General features: G+C 34.5%; 1 protein-coding gene across 1 annotated transcript; it reads right to left on the reverse strand.

The window, feature by feature from the left end:
* Positions 1–556: 556 nt before the first annotated feature.
* On the reverse strand, positions 557–3,793 carry LOC111719678. The gene is made up of 2 exons (XM_023498942.2): positions 3,301–3,793; positions 557–2,151 (listed from the first exon to the last, which is right to left on the reverse strand). The coding sequence occupies exons 1-2, from the start codon at positions 3,329–3,331 to the stop codon at positions 578–580; spliced, it is 1,605 nt and encodes a 534-aa protein (XP_023354710.1). The 5' UTR covers positions 3,332–3,793; the 3' UTR covers positions 557–577.
* Positions 3,794–19,213: the final 15,420 nt, after the last annotated feature.

Here is a 19,213-nt window from a genome sequence, read left to right on the forward strand (position 1 = left end):
TCTAGCATGGGACATTTAGCAGTAGTTTTTGATATTTTGAAATGCAAGAATAGAGAAGTAGCATGATTTTTTAACGCTGTAATTTGGGATAATTGCATCTTGATTAAATTTTTTGATACAATTGAAGTCTTTATAAGACAGTCTTATGAAAAGGCACCAATTAAATTATATAAAGTGGTTGGGAAGGCCAGAAATGCTTAGGAATCATTTAACTTGAACAGCATCTATCTGACTAAAGACTAGTCAGATTAAAAGAGAGCAGAGAACAATGAGGGAAGCTTTTCTTCCTGTTTCTTCAGAACATATGCATTTACCTGTATTTTATGGCATTAGAATATTAATGCCATTGAGGTCAGGGACAATATTTTATGCTCACCCCATAATAGTGTCTATCATATTAGCAATTGCTTAATAAATACTTGACTAAGAAGATCCATAAACCAGTTTCACTTATAAATTCCAAGGAAAAGAATGCTTGGTGAGTCCCTAACTACTTAACATAACAAGTGGGACACAAACTCAAGACAAAAATTTGAAAGACCATAAGGAATCCGTTACAAAAAATAAACATTTTAATTTAGCTTTTACTTCTACTTTGAAATTTCTCTAAGAGAGACTTGAATTGTATCCTTGGTCTCACTGGCATTTCTTCTACATTTATCTTGCTTGTCAAGGGTAATTCAAATGGCTTTTGGGAAGAACGTGGTTTTCTTTCTTTGAGATGGTGACGTCTTGCAAGTATGAAGTCCAGCCAGGTGACTTTTGGAAGCACCAGGTGCTCAGGATCTGATTTGGGGCATGATGGAAAGGTTGAGGAAGGGCTTGAAGGCACAGTTTTAGTGGAAAGGGAATCTGTAACAGTAGAAATGGGATTTGGTTTTTGCTGGGACACTTTAAGGTAAAATCTCACTTTCTTCTCCTCTGAATTAGGTAGAGATGTTGGTATGGCCAGCAATTGTGCCAGAGAAGGACTTTTCATTCCATCAACATGGGGACAACCATTTGGAACCCATGAAGCACAAATTAAACAGATTGTATAACTAGCAGACATATGTTGTTCAGGCCATTGCGTAGACCTGGGGCATCCCCTCATTTGCCACAAGCGAATCTGATTACAGATATCTCTCTTTATTTTCTCCTCAGGGATGGAGCTGATGATTTTATCAACAACTTGAGTGGTAAGAGTTATTCCCCCTTCGAGGGTATAAGGCTTGATGTCTTTTAAATACTTGAGAACATCTCTATTCTGCTCAGTCTGGATCTGGTGTTGGCTCCCAGGTTGAGTCTCTGGTTGTTTGGAGCTGGGTGCATCCTCAACCTGTTTGTAATCACTTGTCAGAGTCTCAGTCTGTTGTATGGGACCAGGAGGAGTTACCTTTTGGTAGTACTGGCTTATTGGATCTTTGGCCTGAGTGCTCAGAAGTTTGGGGAGTATGCCATATTCTTCCTTTTCCAGTGGCATTTGGGTTTGGTAGCTTATGTTAGGGGGAGTAATCTCTTGGGCGTCAGGAATTGGTGGAGCCTCTGAGAGGTACTCGTAGGTTGGCATAGTAGATTTAGTGTGGCTATCTGGGCCAGGGTAGGTATTTATCAATAGATACTTAGTTGGGGATTGACAGCGTGATGGAGCCCTGCCAGGTTGGTTAATGGAGGGAAGAGAAGTGGCTTGATTTTTAGTGTGGTCCTGGGAAGGGAATATGGATTTGGTCTGCGTCTTAGAATCCAATGTATGTTTAGCCTTGTGATAAGGACTATGTTTGGCCTTGGCCATCTGACCTCTTGGCAGAACAATTGAGGAGGACTTTTCACTGGATGTCATTAATGCATCTCCCCACTGGAACAGGTCTACAGAAGCTGTGGTCTTACAGCTCAGGTCTGGGCTAATGTAAACTCTATGGTAGTCAGGGTGTGGTGGTGGCAGCTTATAAGTGTCCTTGGTCTTGTCATCATGGTTGTTTAGGGGCTCAGTCTTATGGCAAACAAGGGAGGCTTTGTGTGGTAAGGATCGATGTCTGAGACAGGTCATCTTCTCCGTCTCGGACCAGTGGTCTTTTTTGGATAACAGTGCAATCCGATGTGGTGGACATGATATTTGCACTGATTGGGTATTGTGAGAAGGGACCTTTTGAGGGATCTGGACCAAAGGTGAAACTAAAGGAGAGATAGTAAGAGGTAATTTATGATTATTATTGTTGTTCAGTCACATCTGACTCTTCATTTCTCCATTTGGAGTTTTCTTGGCAGAGATATTGGAGTGGTTTGACATTTCCTTTTCCAGCTCATAAGTGACTTGCCCAGGATGGGCCACATAGCTAGTAATTGTCCAAGGCCAGACTTGGTACTCATGAAGATAAGTCTTCCTGACTCCAGACCCTGTGGTTCTCTGTCCAATGTGTCACCTGGCTAGTGAGAGGGAAAGGAGCTACCATACTATCACAAGAACAGAATAACAACTGTGGAATAGGGATGAGGAGGAGGGATGATGGGTAGAGGTCTAACAGTAGAATTGCCTTACATTCCTGTGCTTTTACTTGTACTGGTTTTATAACATCTACACAAGAATCCCTTAGCACTCAGGGCAGATTAATATTATCCCCACCATTTGACAAATATGCATATATATGCATATATAAATGTAATAAATAAAAATAAATAGTAACCATATAATGCTTTAAGATTTATAGAACATTTGGTATTCTACCTCATTTTATCCTCACAACTACTCTGAGTAATAGGAGTTGTTATTATATCCATTTTACAGAGGAGAAAACTGAAGCAGGTAGATGAAGTTGAATTGAATTAAAGTTCAGTTTTTCTAAGTTTGGTTTCTAAGTTTCTAAGTTTGTTACACTACATATAACTATTACATAGTTATATGTCCATTGACTTCTGTACTTACAAAGACTTTTTCTATGAGACAGGCAGTATAAGAATTATATATATGGCTTTTTAGAATGGCATAGGGAATGCAGCAAGTATGGTTAATATTTTCCAAAATTATAATCCATGGAATGATTAAGGACTTTGCCCAAGGATATATAATCAGAAAGTAACAGAGAATTAGAATCCAGATTTGCTGGATTCCTTGCCAGATTTCTTGATTCACATTCTCTTTCCATTGTTTTATAGTAGTAGTCTTGAGGAGTAGGAAGTTTGGTTCAGATGAATAAAACACACACACACATACCACCCCCCCACACACACCTATTTCCCCAACTCCTCACATATTCATAAGAAGGGATGGGATAGAGATGGCTTGGAGGTCCATGTGAAATGACTAAAAAAAATCAAAGTTCTCACCTTCGGGATATGTCCTGAGTTTTCTCCCCATTTGTCCACTGAAAGATTTCCTTGAAAATATAATATATTAAATAAAGTATGGAAAACAACTGATTCCAGTGACCCTTTAAACAACAAAAGAAAACACCTCATGTGATTGCAGTCTTGGAATATCTCTTTTTTTTTCAACCAAGGATTCTTAATTTTTTTGTGTGTGTTATGGTTCTCTTAAGAAATTTGGTAAAACTTAAGGAATCCTTTTTAGAATGTCTAAATTTTTTTCTTTTTAGAATATGCTGAGTTTTTGTGAAAATGCAGATATATTTTTCCCCACTTAAGTTCATGGATCTTTTGAAATTTATTTATAAAATCATTAGGGGTCTGTTTATTTTAGATTAAGAATTCCTGATTTAAGAGTCTCCCTGGTCGAGACAAATCCTGGAAATCTTTATGAACACAATTGTGAAAAACTTTTCACACAAATAAAAGTCATATCTAAACAACTGCAGAAAGATCAATTGTTCGTGGATAGGCTAAGCTAATATAAAATAACAATTCTACTTAAATTAATCTACTTATTCAGGGCTATACTAATCAAACTGCCAAAAATTATTTTATAGAGCTAGAAAAAAAATTTCAGTTTATCTGAAAGAATAAAAAGTCAAGAATATCAAGGGAATTAATGGAAAAAGAATGGTGGTCTTGCAGTATCAGACCTAAAACTGTATTATAAAGTGTCAGTCATCAAAATCATCTGCTACTAGCAAAGAAGTGATGGATCAATGGAATAGTTAGGTAGTCAAGACACCATAGTCAACGACCAAAGTAATTTATTCTTTGATAAACCCAAAGACTAACTTCCGGGATAAGAATTCACTATTTGACAAAAATTGCTGGGAAAATTGGAAAACACTTAGGCATAGACCAACATCTCACACCTTATACTAAGATTAGTTTGAAATGCATTCATGATTTAGACATAGTGATTCTACAAGCAAATTAGGAGAGCAAAGGGATATCTTTCTTGTCAGATCTTTAGGGAAGGGAGGAATTTATGACAAAACAAGAAATAGGGAACATTATGAAATTCAAAATAAGATAGTTTTGATTACATTAAATTGCAAAATTTTTGCATAGACAAAACTAATGTGGACAAGATCAAAAGGAAAGCAGAAAGTTGGGGAAAAATTTTTTATCGCCAGTGTTTCTGATAAAGGTCTCATTTCTAAAATATATAGAGAACTGAGTCAAATTTATAAGAATAGGAGTCATTCCTCAATTGATAACTGATCAAAGGATATGAACAATTTTCAGATGAAAAAATTAAAGCTGTTTATGATCATATGAAATAATTCTCTAAATCTCTATTGATTAGAAGAATGCAAATTGAACTATGAGGTATTATCTCGCACCTCTCAGATTGGCTAAGATGACAGGACCAGATAATGATAAATGTTGGAGGGGATGTGGGAAAATTGAAACACTAATCCATTGTTGGTGGAGTTGTGAAATGATCCAATAATTCTGGAGAACAATTTGGAACTATGCCCAAAGGGCTATAAAACTGTGCATACCTTTTGATACTCCTGGGTCTATATCCCAAAAATGCTAATAATGCAAAAATGTTTATAGTAGTCTTTTTTGTGGTGACAAGGAATTGAAAATTTAATGCATGCTAATCAATTGGGGAAATTTGGGTAAGTTATGGTATATGAATGTTCTGGAATATAATTGTTCTATAAGAAATGATGAGCAGACTTATTTCAGAAAAGTCTGAAAAGACTTACATGAACTGATGCTAAATGAAGGGAGCAGAACCAAGAGAACATTGTACATAGTAACAAGAAGATTATGCGATGACCAACTGTGATGGACGTGGCTCTTTTCAACAATGAGATGATTCAAGGCAATTCCAATAGACTTGTGATGAGAAAGTCATCTGCATCGAGAGAGAGAACTGTGGAGACTGAATCAAAGCATATAGTATTTTCACCTTTTGTTGTTTGTTTACTTATTCCAATTCAGTCTTAGAACTAGCTGTAGTTCCCAGGGAAAAGTCACAACTTATGTCTATTTTGGTTTCCTTAGATGTAAAATGGGGATAATAATAACACAACCTCCTGGGTTGTGAAAATAAAAATGAGTACCTGGCACATAGTAGGTGATATATAAATACAGCTTTATAAAATTATTATTATAGACATAATAGACTTCAAAAGCAATAGGTTGCATAGATGGATCTAATCATTGCCTTTCAAGCCCTTCTCTTTTTCTACTCCCCACCTTTTCTTAATTCTGATCATTACTCCTTAAGATTATTAAATATATATATTTATATATAAAATTAATACTATATATATGTATATTGTATTAATTTTATGGTTATGTAAACAACTGAAGAAAAACAATTAGAGCTACCTTTCCTGGACATTTTAGCCTTAGATTAAAAAATGAAGATCCAAAAAAATAGTATTCAGTGATTTCTGTGATGCCCACGCCCCAAATAACCTGTTCCTATTTTTATAATATAACCAATTATCTTTTAGTTCTCCATCACCCACATTTCCCAATGGACATCTTAATTGTATCTAGTCTCCCAGAGAACCATCCCCTATGACAGAATATAGAATTAAAAGCCCCCCAAAACTTGTTCTCTCAAATTAAGTGCCTCTCACAAAGGGCTGACATGATATGCTGTGTTCCATACTTCTAGACCTTTATTTGTGTAAGAACAGGTAACTTCTCATATCTCTTCTTTGGGGCTATGCTTCTCCCAAAATAACATTTATTGTCAAAAGCATTTTGTCTGGTGGCTTTTAAGACCAGCTTTAAATCTAAAAATGCTTTCTTTCACAAAAAGATCCCAGAGGCGCATCGGTTCAAATTATCAGCAATGTTATCTTCAGATTGCATCCATCCCATACTTTTATATTCTCAAAGAATAATAAAATGAATTTTATTGTGAAATTGTGGAAAATTTGGAGATACATTCTCTTAGGAAACTGGAAACAAATTTGTGTTATCATAACTCCAGAGACACAAGTTTGAATCATCTAGACACTCTTTCCTACCTCCTCTGCAGTCCATTTCATTAGATCTCCCCCTCTTATCCCTCCCATAAAAGATCTTTCACTACTGGGAGAAGTGAAAAGAGCAGGAGTCACAGGTGGTCAAATGTCCCAATCCTATGGTCAGTCAACTACCCAGTGGACTCAGGGGCTTCCCTTTAATTTGGTGGAGACTAAATTAAATAGAAAAAAACCAACAATAATTCAATTTCTTTAGCAAAATAGTTTCTTCTAAGAGGAAGCTATATAAAAGGTTGCATTAAAAAAAATCAATCAACTTTTTAAAAATTGCAGGATGACTGAATCACAGTGGTTCCAACTCAGGAGATCTGATATCACTCTGACATCACAAAGTGTTACTTGTCCATTATTGCCTGATATTAAATGGGGACTCAAGTGGTAACACTTGCCCTATGATAGATTTTCATGTTTAATCATACCACAAACAACTATTTGAACTTTTAGCTATATTTAAAATGCAATTTTTCATTCTTAATTCCTCTTCATTTGTTGCCCTTTGTGACTTTAATACAAGATTCAATATTTCTCTCAAGAAGCACAGAGTTCAGTTCCCTTCCCGCCTGTGGTCTCACTTACAAAAGATGTCAGCTCTATGAGAATAGATAATGCTTTTCATGATTTTGGCTTGCCCATCCTCCCTCCCTCCTTCAGTCACTGAACCAGTCGAAGTGCCTTGGAGAGCTTACTGTGAACTGTGCCTAAGAATACAATTGATATGTTTTAGTGTTAAGCTTCCTCAATGTTTAGGGTAATTTACTCCCTCAGCATGCCAACCTTTTTCAGGTACAAAATATTCCAATTTGAAGATAGCTTTTTAAGATAAAATAAGTGGAAAATGACCTTTTTTTGTACAAAAAAATATTCATAGCAGCTCTCTTCTCAGGGCAAAAAAATTTTGGGAATTTGGGGGATGCCCATCAATTGGGGAATGGTTCAATATATTGTGATCTGTGTTTGTGATGGAATATTATCCTATGGAAATAAGCAAGTTGCTCTCAGAAAAATGAAAACCTGGAAAGTCCTCCATGAACTCAAAGTGAAATGTATTATATACAAAGTAATAGCAATGTTCTGGGATGTCCAATTGTAAATGACTTTGTATTCTCAGTACTGTAATTATCCATGATATTGTGAAAGACTTATGATGAAAAATCCTATCCATATGCAGGGAAGGAACTGATTGTATCTGAATACAGATTAAAGCATTCTCTCTTTCTCTTTTTTAAAACTTGATTTTTCTTAAGGGTTTTTATTTTTATTGGGGTGGGAGAGGTTTTCTTTCACAACTTGACTTTTATGGAAATGTTTTGCATAATTTCACATGTGGTTTCTTAATTGTGGGTGGGGATAAGGGAGAAAACCCTAGAACTCAAAAAATTTAAAAACAAATGTAAAAAATATATTTTGAATGTAACTGGGGAAAATATGAAATAAATCAAATAAAGATGATTTAAAAATTCATTTTAATAATTTCCTATATATCCTTTACCCTGAAGAAGCCATTTGAGAAATATAATAGTATTTGGAAATAGTAGTTCTGAACTAGGCAGTTATCAATAAATTAATAAAGTATTTATAAAGTATTTATTGTATGTTTGGTATTGTTTGGGTCCTTGGAGAACAAAGAAGTGAAAATTTTCCTTGTCTTCTAGGATTTATTTAACTAAAGACAACATTAAAAAATTGATATCAAGCAGACAATTTGGCAAAGTGAAGATACTAAGAGCTAGGAGGGATCAGGTGTTCATGTTTGAAGGTAGTGACTGAACTAACCTCTGGCCCACATAACCATAGATTCAGAGCTAGAATGACATTTTGCAGACTGAGGAGAAAATCTCCAAGGAATAGAATGACTTAGCATAGTTACACAACTAGCAGGTGTCAGAGTCAGGATTTGAACTCGGGTCTTCCCAACTCCAAGTCCAACATATAGTTTAACCAATACACCAAGAAGGTGAAGTGAGGTGGAAAGCATTTATGGAGTAAGAGGAGGCTAATGCTGAGACATGGAGATAGGAGATGGTGAGTATAGCATATGAGAAACATGTTTAAAGTTATCTAATTTGGTTAGAATGTCATGTCCATGAAAGGAAGTAGCACTTATGTGCCATGACTAGAAAGCTAGTTTGAAGCCATATTGAGAAGGACACATTAAAAGGTAGTAGTCTTAGCTCTTACTAGAGCATATTCTGAGTAAGGGGCTATTTATTAATTAGTAAATGATCACATCATTGCTTTAAAAAATCCCTTTGGCCACTATATAAGAAGATGGATTGGAGTACGGAAATGAGTTAGGAAGACCAAAAGCAATAATCCAGGTAAGAGGTGACCTGAATTACCTCCTGAATTAGAGTGATTGGTTGATTAAAGAGATGTGTGAGATATGGAAGTAGAAATAGAAAGCTATGGCAACTAAATGGCTATGTGGAATGAGAGCGAGGAATCAAGAATGACACTGAGGTTTTTAATGCCTAAGAACTGGGGTTCTTAATTTGTATGTATGTATGTGATTGACACAATTTAACAACCTGATATAGCCTATGAATCCTTTTCAGTATCACATTTTTAAATTCATGAAATAAAATACATAGTATTACAAAAGAAACAAATTATATTGAAATAGTTATTAAATTAAAACAAAAACAAACAAATTCACAGACCTCAGGTTGAGAACTGCTGAATTGTAAGGATGATAATACCCTGAACAGAATTAGGAAAATTTGGAAGAGGGACAGGATTAGAGAAAAGATAATAATTTATCTTTTTATCTAAAAAATTTTATAGCATTTTATTTTTACAAAAATATGCAAAGAAAATTTTCAACATTGACCTTTGCAAAACCTTGTGTTCCAAATTTTTCTCCCCCTTCACCCTCCCTGCCCCAAGACAGCAAGCAGTCTGATACAGGTTAAACATGTGCAATTCTTCTAAATATATTTCCATATTCATCATGCTGTGCAAAAAAAAAATCAGATCAAAAGAAAAAAAATTGAAAGAAAAAATAAGCAAACAAACAATAACAAGAACAAAGGTCAATACTATGCTTTGATCACATTCAGTCTCCATAGTTTTTACTCTGGATGCAGATGGCATTTTCCATCCTAAGTCTATTAGAAATGTCTTGAATCAACTCTTTGTTGAAAAGAGACAAGTCCATCACAGTTGATCACCCCATAATCTTGATACTGTGTATAAAGTTCTTTTGATTTTACTCATTTCACTTAACATTAATTCATGTAAGTCTTTTCTTACATGAAAGGCTTTTCTGAAATCAGCCTGCTCATAATTTCTTATAGAATAATATTCCATTACATTCATATATATAATCTATTCAGCCATTCCCCAACTGATGGATATCCACTCTATTTCCAATTCCTTGCCACTACAAAAAAGGCAACTACAAACATTTTTGCACATATAGGTCATTTTCCCTCTTTTACAATCTCTTTGGGATGCAGACCAAGTAGATATACAGCAGGATTAAAGGGATACACAGTTTTATAGTCTTTTGGACATAGTTCTAAATTGCTCTCCAGAATGGTTGGATCATTTCACCCTTTGGGCATAATAACTTATATTTTTAATAGGTTGATTTTGAGATGCCAGGGGAAATCCAGTTTGCTAGTTTAAAAACAGAAGTTTCCTTTCTCCCATTTATTATAGGGACCAATTCTGAGATTTACCTCTCCATTCTGGGTTTATTGGTCAAATGCAAATGAAAGATATCTTAATTTTGTATCATGGACTTCTTTGGCTATCTGGTGATAGTTTCTTTCTTGTAATATTGTTTTTAAATGGATAAAATAAAACATGTGGGATTACAAAGCAAGCCAATCATATGGAAATACAGTTACCTAAAGACACTTAAAAATATGTGCATGAACCTCAAATTTAGAATTCCTTCTACATAATGAGCCCTGAAGTTTACTCCTGGGCTAACTGCCTTTAGACACTTTGGTTTTTTCCTTCTTCCATTTTTTACCCCAAGAAGATCTATCCCATTTGTACCTGCAAACCTTAGTTGACCTTTTTCTCCCTACATAAGGCTGGTACTTCAAGGTTGCTTACCTGTAAGAACTTCAAGAAGATCAATAAACAGAGTATTTCAAATATTCCCAATAGGATCAGGTATCATGAACCAATTAAATTCCCTATGATACCTGAAATACCTGAAATCTTCTCCAGGATGGGATTGAATATACATAAAAGTAAAGTAGCTAAATTTAAAATCAGTGGGCTGAGAAAAATAGCACTCTCTTGAGAGTCTTGTGTTCTGGGATGCAGAGAAAACAGATATACTTTCCTTTAACACCTGGACCAGGACTAAAGCCTTTGATTATTCATCTCAAAAGAGAGTCCTCAAATACCCCTGACATCACAAAGCAGTAGTTGTTTCTCAAGCTGCAGTTGAAATTACCTCACCCATATCTGGGGAGATTCAGTAGCTTTATAGGATGGAGTCTAGGATGAACTACAAGACTGGTTCCATTTGCAGTATTGCTAACACAGAACAGGAGCAGTCCTGACTTGAAATCTTTAACAAACACTTGATTTTCTATTGATTCTCAATGATAAATTTCCTACCAGTATCACCATTTTCATGCAATAGAACCCTACTACCATCAGCTATTTAACCTAAAAATGCAAGAGGTTTAAAAAGTACAAAGTTCCTGAGGGGGAAATTGGAACTTGATTTTATATCTGACCTTAGGGAACATTTATAACTAGGTCAAAGGTACAAAAAAAAAAAAAAAAAAAAAAAAAGGATTTTATAGCCTTGTCCCTAGGGGATTTGGAATTTAAGTTAATTAAAAAGGAGATCATACCTTATACAAAAATAAGGTCCAAGTATGTATGTGATACATATTAAAAGATCACATCATAAATAGAGAAACATGGGGGAAATTACCAGTCAGATCTGTGGGTTGATTAAAAAGAGAAAAAAGAAAACCAAATTACCAATATCAAAAATGAAAAGGATTAATTTACCAATGAAGAGGAAATTTAAATCCAAAAGAAGCTATTTTTATTTAATTGTGTGCCAATAAATTTAATACAACACTCATTCCTATTAAGAACACTAGAAAGCTTAGGAATGAATGGAACTTTATTTAAAATTATAAGTAACATCTACCTAAAACCATCAGCAAGTATTATCTGTAATGGTGATATGCTAGAAGCCTTCCTAGTCATATCAGGGGTGAAGCAAGGATATCTATTATCACATTATTTAATATAGTACTAGAAATGCTAGCTACAGCAAAAACAGAAGAGAAAGAAATCAAAAGAATTAGAATAGGCAGTGAGTAAACAAAATTATATATTAAAAACTAATAATAATTAAGAACTTTGACAAAGTTGCAAAATATAAAATAAACCCATTTAAATAATCAACACTTCTATTTATTACAAAGTCCAGCATCAAGAGATAGAAAGAGAAATTCAACTTAAAATAACTGTAGATAACATAAAACTGTCTACAATTTGTGAAGACAAACCCCAAACTATATTAACACAATTATATACATAAACAACTGCAATAATATCAATTACTCATGGTTAGGCTAAGCCAATATAATAAAAATTACAATTCTACCTAAATTAATGTAGTCAGTGTCATGCCAATCAAATTACCAAAAAAAAATATTTTAAAGAGCTAGAAAAAAAAATCACCATTTTTATTTTAATGTTTTCTTCTCCATTAGAATGAAGGTTCCAGGTTCTATTTTTACTTTTTTGCTATTTTCCCAGGACTTTGGTCTAGTACTTGACTTGATTAAATAAGCACTTAATAAATGCTTGTTTTTAATTTGTCATTTTAAAATAAAATTTTATTTATATCTTCTGGAGAGAGAGAGAGACACATACAGAGAGAGAGAGAGAGAAAGAGAGAAAAAGAGAGAGAGAGAGAAAGAGAGAGAGAGAGAAGACAGAGAGCCAGAGAGAGAAACAGAGACAGAGACAGAGAGAGACAGGGCAGACTCCAGGTCAGAGAACTATTGTGTGATTCAATATAATTCCAGGCAAACAGGCATCTTCCAATAGCCAGACCTCCATGTGCTTCATCACAGCCCTGGGCAAACAGACAGACACCAACTTTATGGGTGCCTAAGCAAACAGTCAGTTGCCAGCATTGGGCCCCTGCCACATGCTTCAGTGTGGCTCTGAGGAAATTCAAAACCATCTCAGCACATGCAAGAAACCATCACTAGGATCCCAGGTAAGCACCAGATAAGCTGCCAGACCACTATGGTCTCCAGCAGTGTCAGTCACCTCCCCATTCCACTCAGCACCAGACATGAGGTATTCCCTCACAGGACTCATGGCAACATCAGTGTAGTCCCATGTAAACAACTGGGGGTCTGTATTCCCTGGCCTAAGAGACCTGAGACAGTACCCCTTTCATCCCAGATGAAAAGACCAAAACTCAGATGACAATAATGTCAAAACAGCTATGGGCAAAACCCTAAAGAAAAATAGAAAGTAGTCTCAAGCCCAGAAAGAACTCATGGAAGAACTCAAAAAGAAGTTTAAAAATTATATAAGAAAGATACAATAAAAATTGGGGGGAAAATGAGAGAGACAAGTGAATCATGAAAAAAGTCAATTTCTTGGAAAAAGAAAATAATGACTTAAAATATAGAATTAGTCAAATGGAAAAGAAAGTACAAAAGCTAACTGAGGAAAACAACTTAAAAGTTAAAATTGGACAAATGGAAGCTAATGACTCTGAGACATCAAGAATCAATCAATTCAAAAGAATGAAAAATAGAAGAAAATATAAAATATCTCATGTAGAGAAAAAGACAAAAACATCCCGAGAAATAGGTATAATAAAGCAAAACAAATTCAAACATTGATCATATTAAATATGATGCAGATATATATCTATGCATTAATGTACTACCATGTTTATATACATGCATACATATGATGTATGTGTATATATTTCTCTCTATATATATCACATCACCTCTCAGGAGGTAACATGTTTCATTATGAGTTCTCTGAATTAGTGATTAATTATCACATTGATCAGAGTTCTTAAATCTCAGAAAATTGTCTCAATTATTGTTTTTTTGTACAAATTATTGTCCTGATTCTGCTTACCTCATTTCTGTATCACTTTTTACAAATCTCAAATTTCTCCAAAATTGTCTCCTTTATTATTTCTCAAAATACAGTATTATTGTATCATATTTATATATATATATATATTACAATTTGTATGGGCATTCCTCAATTGATAGGCATCTTCTGAATTTCCAATTAGTTGTTACCACAAAAATAGCTGCTATAAATATGTTTGTAACATAGATCTTTATCTTTGAAATTTTGGGAATAAAAACCTAGTGATGGTAGTGCCTTTGAACATTGTTCCACATTATTCTCCAGGATGGTTGAATGAGTTCTGTCCCAGTTTTCCCGTATCATCAATATTTATTGCTTTCTGTAAAATTAGCAAATCTGATAAGTTTGAAAGAATACCTCAGAATTATTTTAATTTGCATTTTTATAATCAACAGTGATTTAGAGAGGAGATTCTGAGGAGATGGAGGTGGGTCAGAAAACTTCAGCTCTCCAAATTTCCTCCATAGGAAAAAAAAGACAAAAGATCACCTCAGAAGGAATGTAGAGCAGTAGAAATAAAACAAAAACCAAAGTAAAGTAATGTCTTCCTAAGACAATCTAAAAGGTCCCCAGGAAAGATCAGACTTCATATTGATGTAGAACAAAAACTCCCATCCAACCTCCATCTATCCTGGTCCCATAGACTGTCCTCCTTAGCATATCTAAAAAGCCTACTCTACTTTCTACCATCTTACTGTGTACTTAGGTCAGGTACATCTTGACTCAGGCTCTGCCTGGCCCTTCCCTAACTCCTTCCCAATTTCTCTCCTTACTCCCTAGATCCTTGTCCAAGTCTCTCCTCAAATTTTAAAAGTCCCTGAATCCAATTAATCACATATGGGCAGCCTTGCCTTAATTATATTTGATTTAGCCCAGAAGCAATCTCACATAATGGCAATCTTTGTCTTGTGATTTCTTCACATCTTGAACTATTCTCCTAAAATTATTAGTTTATATCCATTCTCCCACAAAATAACTTGGTATTTTCATAAAATTATTCTACTCCACCATGGCAATGGTTAGGTTTGAATAAAGTGTAAATATCTTCAGGCCCTCTCTGTGGAATCTTCAAACAAGAAGCACTAGAGACAGCCCAGTTGGTGGGCAGCTAGAGCTATAGGAGCTTTTGCCTCATGGCTTCTGGGATCAGAAGTCCTGTAAAGACTGAATGGGGCTGTCCACTGTCAAGAGGCATGTAACATGCAAAGCTTTGTTGACCAGATGCATTCAGGGCTAAGGTTCTTAGAAGGAGCTAGCACAGGATTGGTGAATATAGAAGCAGAGGGGTGTGGACTCTGCCAGCTGTGGGATCTTGCAGAAGTGAATATTTTTTTAAAAAACTTAATAGAAAATAGAAAAGCATAAAAGAAAAAACAAAACAAAACAAAGCAGAACATTATCATGTGCCTAGCAGAATGTCAGGGAGGATTCAAAATATAACAATGAATTTCCAGTTCAAGAAAGGATATATAATAGTAAAAGAAATCATATTCATGACTGTCCATCTTTACTTCTTTGTAGGTTGTTCTTTTGTTCTCAGCTATGCACTTTTTTTACTCTGTTCTTTTTTCCCCCTTTTACCTTCTTCCTCAAATATTTAATAGATACATGCACACACATACACAACTGTCCACACACAGACATATACAAACACACACACACATATATATGTATACATTCATACCCATCTATAGACCCACATACATATATCTATGTATCTACATTCATGCTAAAACATGCATACATATCTACATATACATACACAAATTTACCCACATGTAAATGTGCATTTAAAACATAATATGGCTGAGATACAATGTAAATTTCTCTCAATTGAATCTTCAAGCTTGACTGTATGTAAGATCAATGACTACTAACTGCTTTTTTTTTCTAATAAATTCAAATCCTGATCTATGTCACAGTATTTATGCACATCTCTTCTTTCCTATCTCGAAGTCTTTTACTTTAATCCTGATCCTTAACTTGCCTTGCTATTACTTAATCTCCTCCTACCCCTGTCTCTTATCTTCTTCCTCTTCTGGACCTTTGCAGCTCTCTATCTTTCCCTCCCCTCTTATTGCTTTATGATGCCTATTTAATCCATTCCCAATGTGAATAGGTTTTTCAGAACTATGAACTCTCCCAATGCCTCTGTGTCTATTCTTCCTTTGTACCTCATTTGTATCTTTTTTCTTTTTTTTTTTTTTTTTTTTTTGTGCTATCCAATTCCTGATGTCAATTATAACTATATGGTATATATTTCCATGCAGAAAACAAATTTGTCCATGTTAAGTTCCTTAAAATTAATCTTGGACTTTGGCTCTTATATACTAAATTTTCTACTGAGTTCTGATTTGGTTAATAAAATGTTTTGAAAATCTGCAAGTTCAATGAATGTCCATCTTCAAAAAAATTAAATATAATTTTTCTGGATGTTATTTTTGGCTACAGACCTAGTTCTTTTGATTGCCAGTATATGTAATTTCAGGAACTGCAATCTTTTATTGTGGCTGATGACTAAGTGCTGTACAATTCTAGTTGTAGTTCCAACATAATGTGTATTTTTTTCTTGTTTCTTGCAAAATTTTATTTGATTTGGAGTTTCAAAATTTGGCAATAATGTTGCTATGCGTTTTCTTTTATTTTCTTCTTTTGATCTGTTCTCCAGGTCTGTTTTCTTTCACATTCTGTTTTTTCGTTCTTTATATTGTTTTGTCATTTCTTATGTCTTATAGCTTCACTGACTTCCTCTTGCCCAATTCTAATTTTCAAAGAATAATTTTGAATCCTTTTCTAGTTGAATAACTTTTTTTTCATAATTTTTTTTTTTTAGGTTTTTTTCTTCAGTGTCTGTCATTTGATTTTTAAATTCTCTTTTGAGTTCTATACTCTCTGGGTAGGGAACTGTTTCATGTTACTCTGGAGTAGCAGCTTTTTTTTTTTTTTTTTTTTTTTTTTTTTTTACTTCAGCATTCTTCTCTGAAGATGAACCCTGGTCTTTATTTCCATAGTAAGTTTTTATGGTGGGATTCATTCTTCTTTGCTACCTCTAATCATGGGGTGGGAGTGGGGAATGGTGCCTTTGGCTTCCCTTCAGCTCTCCACTCTGACCAGTAACCCCAAACCCAAAGCTCCATCTTCCTGCAAGTGCCCACAGCTAGCAGTGCCTTTGTCCCACTGCTTCTGCATTCACTGGGTGAGGATCTTTCTCAACCAGGATTGCATCTCAGCAGCACAACTGGACCTGGCATTCTCCATCAACTGAGGTTCTCTCCGTTTTCCTGAACTCAGACCCTATCTCTTTAAGCTGTTCTGGAGGTGAAAGTCTGTAGTTCCTTGCTGAGACTTCAGCCATATTCAGATAGCCTGAATGTTTCTGTGGACAGGCCCAGAGGTGTTTGCACTTCACAAGGGTTAATTGGGACCTGAGCTCTTTCTTCAAATCTTCTTAAAATTGTACTGGGAAGACTCCTGTTCCACCCCAAATCTTCTTGATCTTTCACCAATCTATGTTTCCCCTGAGGCACAAATTTGTTCTGTTTTGGGGGGAAATCTGGAGAACTTGAAATTTACCAACCTACTCCATCCTCTTCCCAGAATCTTCCCCTCCTCAAATTAATATTTCTTAAACTTAAGTAATTATTCATTAGGACCAAGGTTTCCCTCCTTTTCTATTTCCTCATGTAGAAACCAAGCAGTGTGGAAAAACTTCTCAAAGATTTACCCAGACCAAGATCTAATCAGACAGTAAAAGAAATTCTAAGTTTGGGCTGATGGGTGTATTCTTGCTTTTGTGTTTCCTCAGACAGGTTCAGAGAACATGGTGTGAAATGAATATATTTAACATTTCTAATTTTCTGCATTTGATCTTGAGGTTTTCATATCCTAATATTATGGTCAGTTTTTGTGTACCATGTACCACCAGGGGAAAAAAAAAAGATATATTCCTTTTCTGTTCCCATTTATTTTCTCCACAGGTCCATTATATTTTTTCTAAAATTCTATTCACCTCCTTAATTTCATTTATTTTTGTTAAGTTTTTTTTCTAGTTTTGAAAGGGGCTAATATGATTTTAGTGCCAATTCCTCAATTTTTCTTTTAAGAATTTGGCTGCTATGCCATTTGATGCATATGTTTAGTATTGGTATCACTTCATTATTATACCTTTGAGCAAAATGTGGTTTCCATGATCATCTCTTTTAATTAGCTCTATTTTACTTTTATATTGTGATTGCCATTGCTGCCACTCTTTTTTTTTTTTAAACTTTAGCTGAAGCATAATAGATTCTCCTCCAGTTTTTATCTTTATTCTGTATATGTATGTCTGCTTCAAGTGTTTTTCTTGTAAGCATCATATTGTAGGATTGTTGTTGTGGGTTTTTAAATCCACTTTGCTATCCACTTCTGGTTTTGCATGTGTTCATCCCATTCACAATCACGATTATGACTACTATTTATTTTTCTCCAGACTAATTTTCCCATTTATTCTTTTTCTCTCCTTTTACCCTATCCCTCCTCAAAAGTGTTTTGTTTCTGACCACCACTTCTCCAATCTATCTCTCTTCTATCAGCTTCTCCTATCCCTCTCTCCTTCTAGTTCTCTTTAGTGTAAGATAAATTTCTATAGCCAACTGAGTGGATGTGTTTTTCCTTGTTTGAGTCAATTCTGATAAGAATAAGGTTCAAATGTAGCTCTTTATCCCATGTTCCCCTTTGCTGTAAAAACGTTCACACCTATTTTGAGATAATTTATTCTATTCTCTTTCTTTTCCCTTCTCCCAATGCATCTTCCCCCCTTCCTTAATTTTTTAAAAATTATATCAACATAATTAACTCACACATATACCTTCTATGTACACTTCTTTTTAACTGTCCTAATGGATAAAAAGTTCTTAGTACTTACAAGTATCAACTTTTTATGTAGGAATGTAAACAATTTAATCTTACTGAATTCCCATTATTTTTCTTTCATTTTACCTTTTTTTCATTCTCTTGAGTTTTGTGTTTGAATGTTATATTTTCTATTCATATCAGTTTTTTTTTTCATTAGAAATGCTTGAAAATCCTCAATTTCATCAAATATCCATTTTTTCCTACTGAAAGAATATTTAGTTTTTCTAGTGAGATGATATTCTTGGTTGTAATCCTAGTATCTTGATCTTCCATAATATCATATTTTATGCTATTAATGTAGAAAATGCTGAATCTTGTGTGATCCTGGGTGTAAATCTAGGATATTTGAACAGTTTCTGGCTTCCTGTAATATTTTCTTCTTGATCTAGATGCTCTGAATCTTGTGAGATTTCATTGTGGGATCTCTTTCAGAAAGTGTTTAGTGGATTCAATCAATTTCTGTTTCGCCCTTTGGTTCATAGCAGTCTTTAAAAATTTTTTTTTAAATTTCATTTAATTTTTAAGTTGTAACAATGGTGATCATACATAATAATAGTAATTTACATCATATAATAATTTTCCACTTTTCAATTCACTTTATTCATGTCACTTTTAATTATTGCACGTAAGCCTATTAATGTTTTTATAAGATCATCAAGCTCATATTTCTTATGGCACAAGGGGATTCCATCACAATTAGTTGAACCATTCACCAATTGACAGGCATCCCTTGAATGTCTAGTTCTTCCACATCTTTCACTTTTCAAGTTACTTTAACAGAAAGGTTGAATTAGAAGTTCTCTATCAGAGCAGCCTTGATA

The sequence above is a fragment of the Sarcophilus harrisii genome, chromosome 3 (genome assembly GCF_902635505.1).
Source record: "Sarcophilus harrisii chromosome 3, mSarHar1.11, whole genome shotgun sequence".
Classification (NCBI taxonomy): Eukaryota; Metazoa; Chordata; class Mammalia; order Dasyuromorphia; family Dasyuridae; genus Sarcophilus; species Sarcophilus harrisii.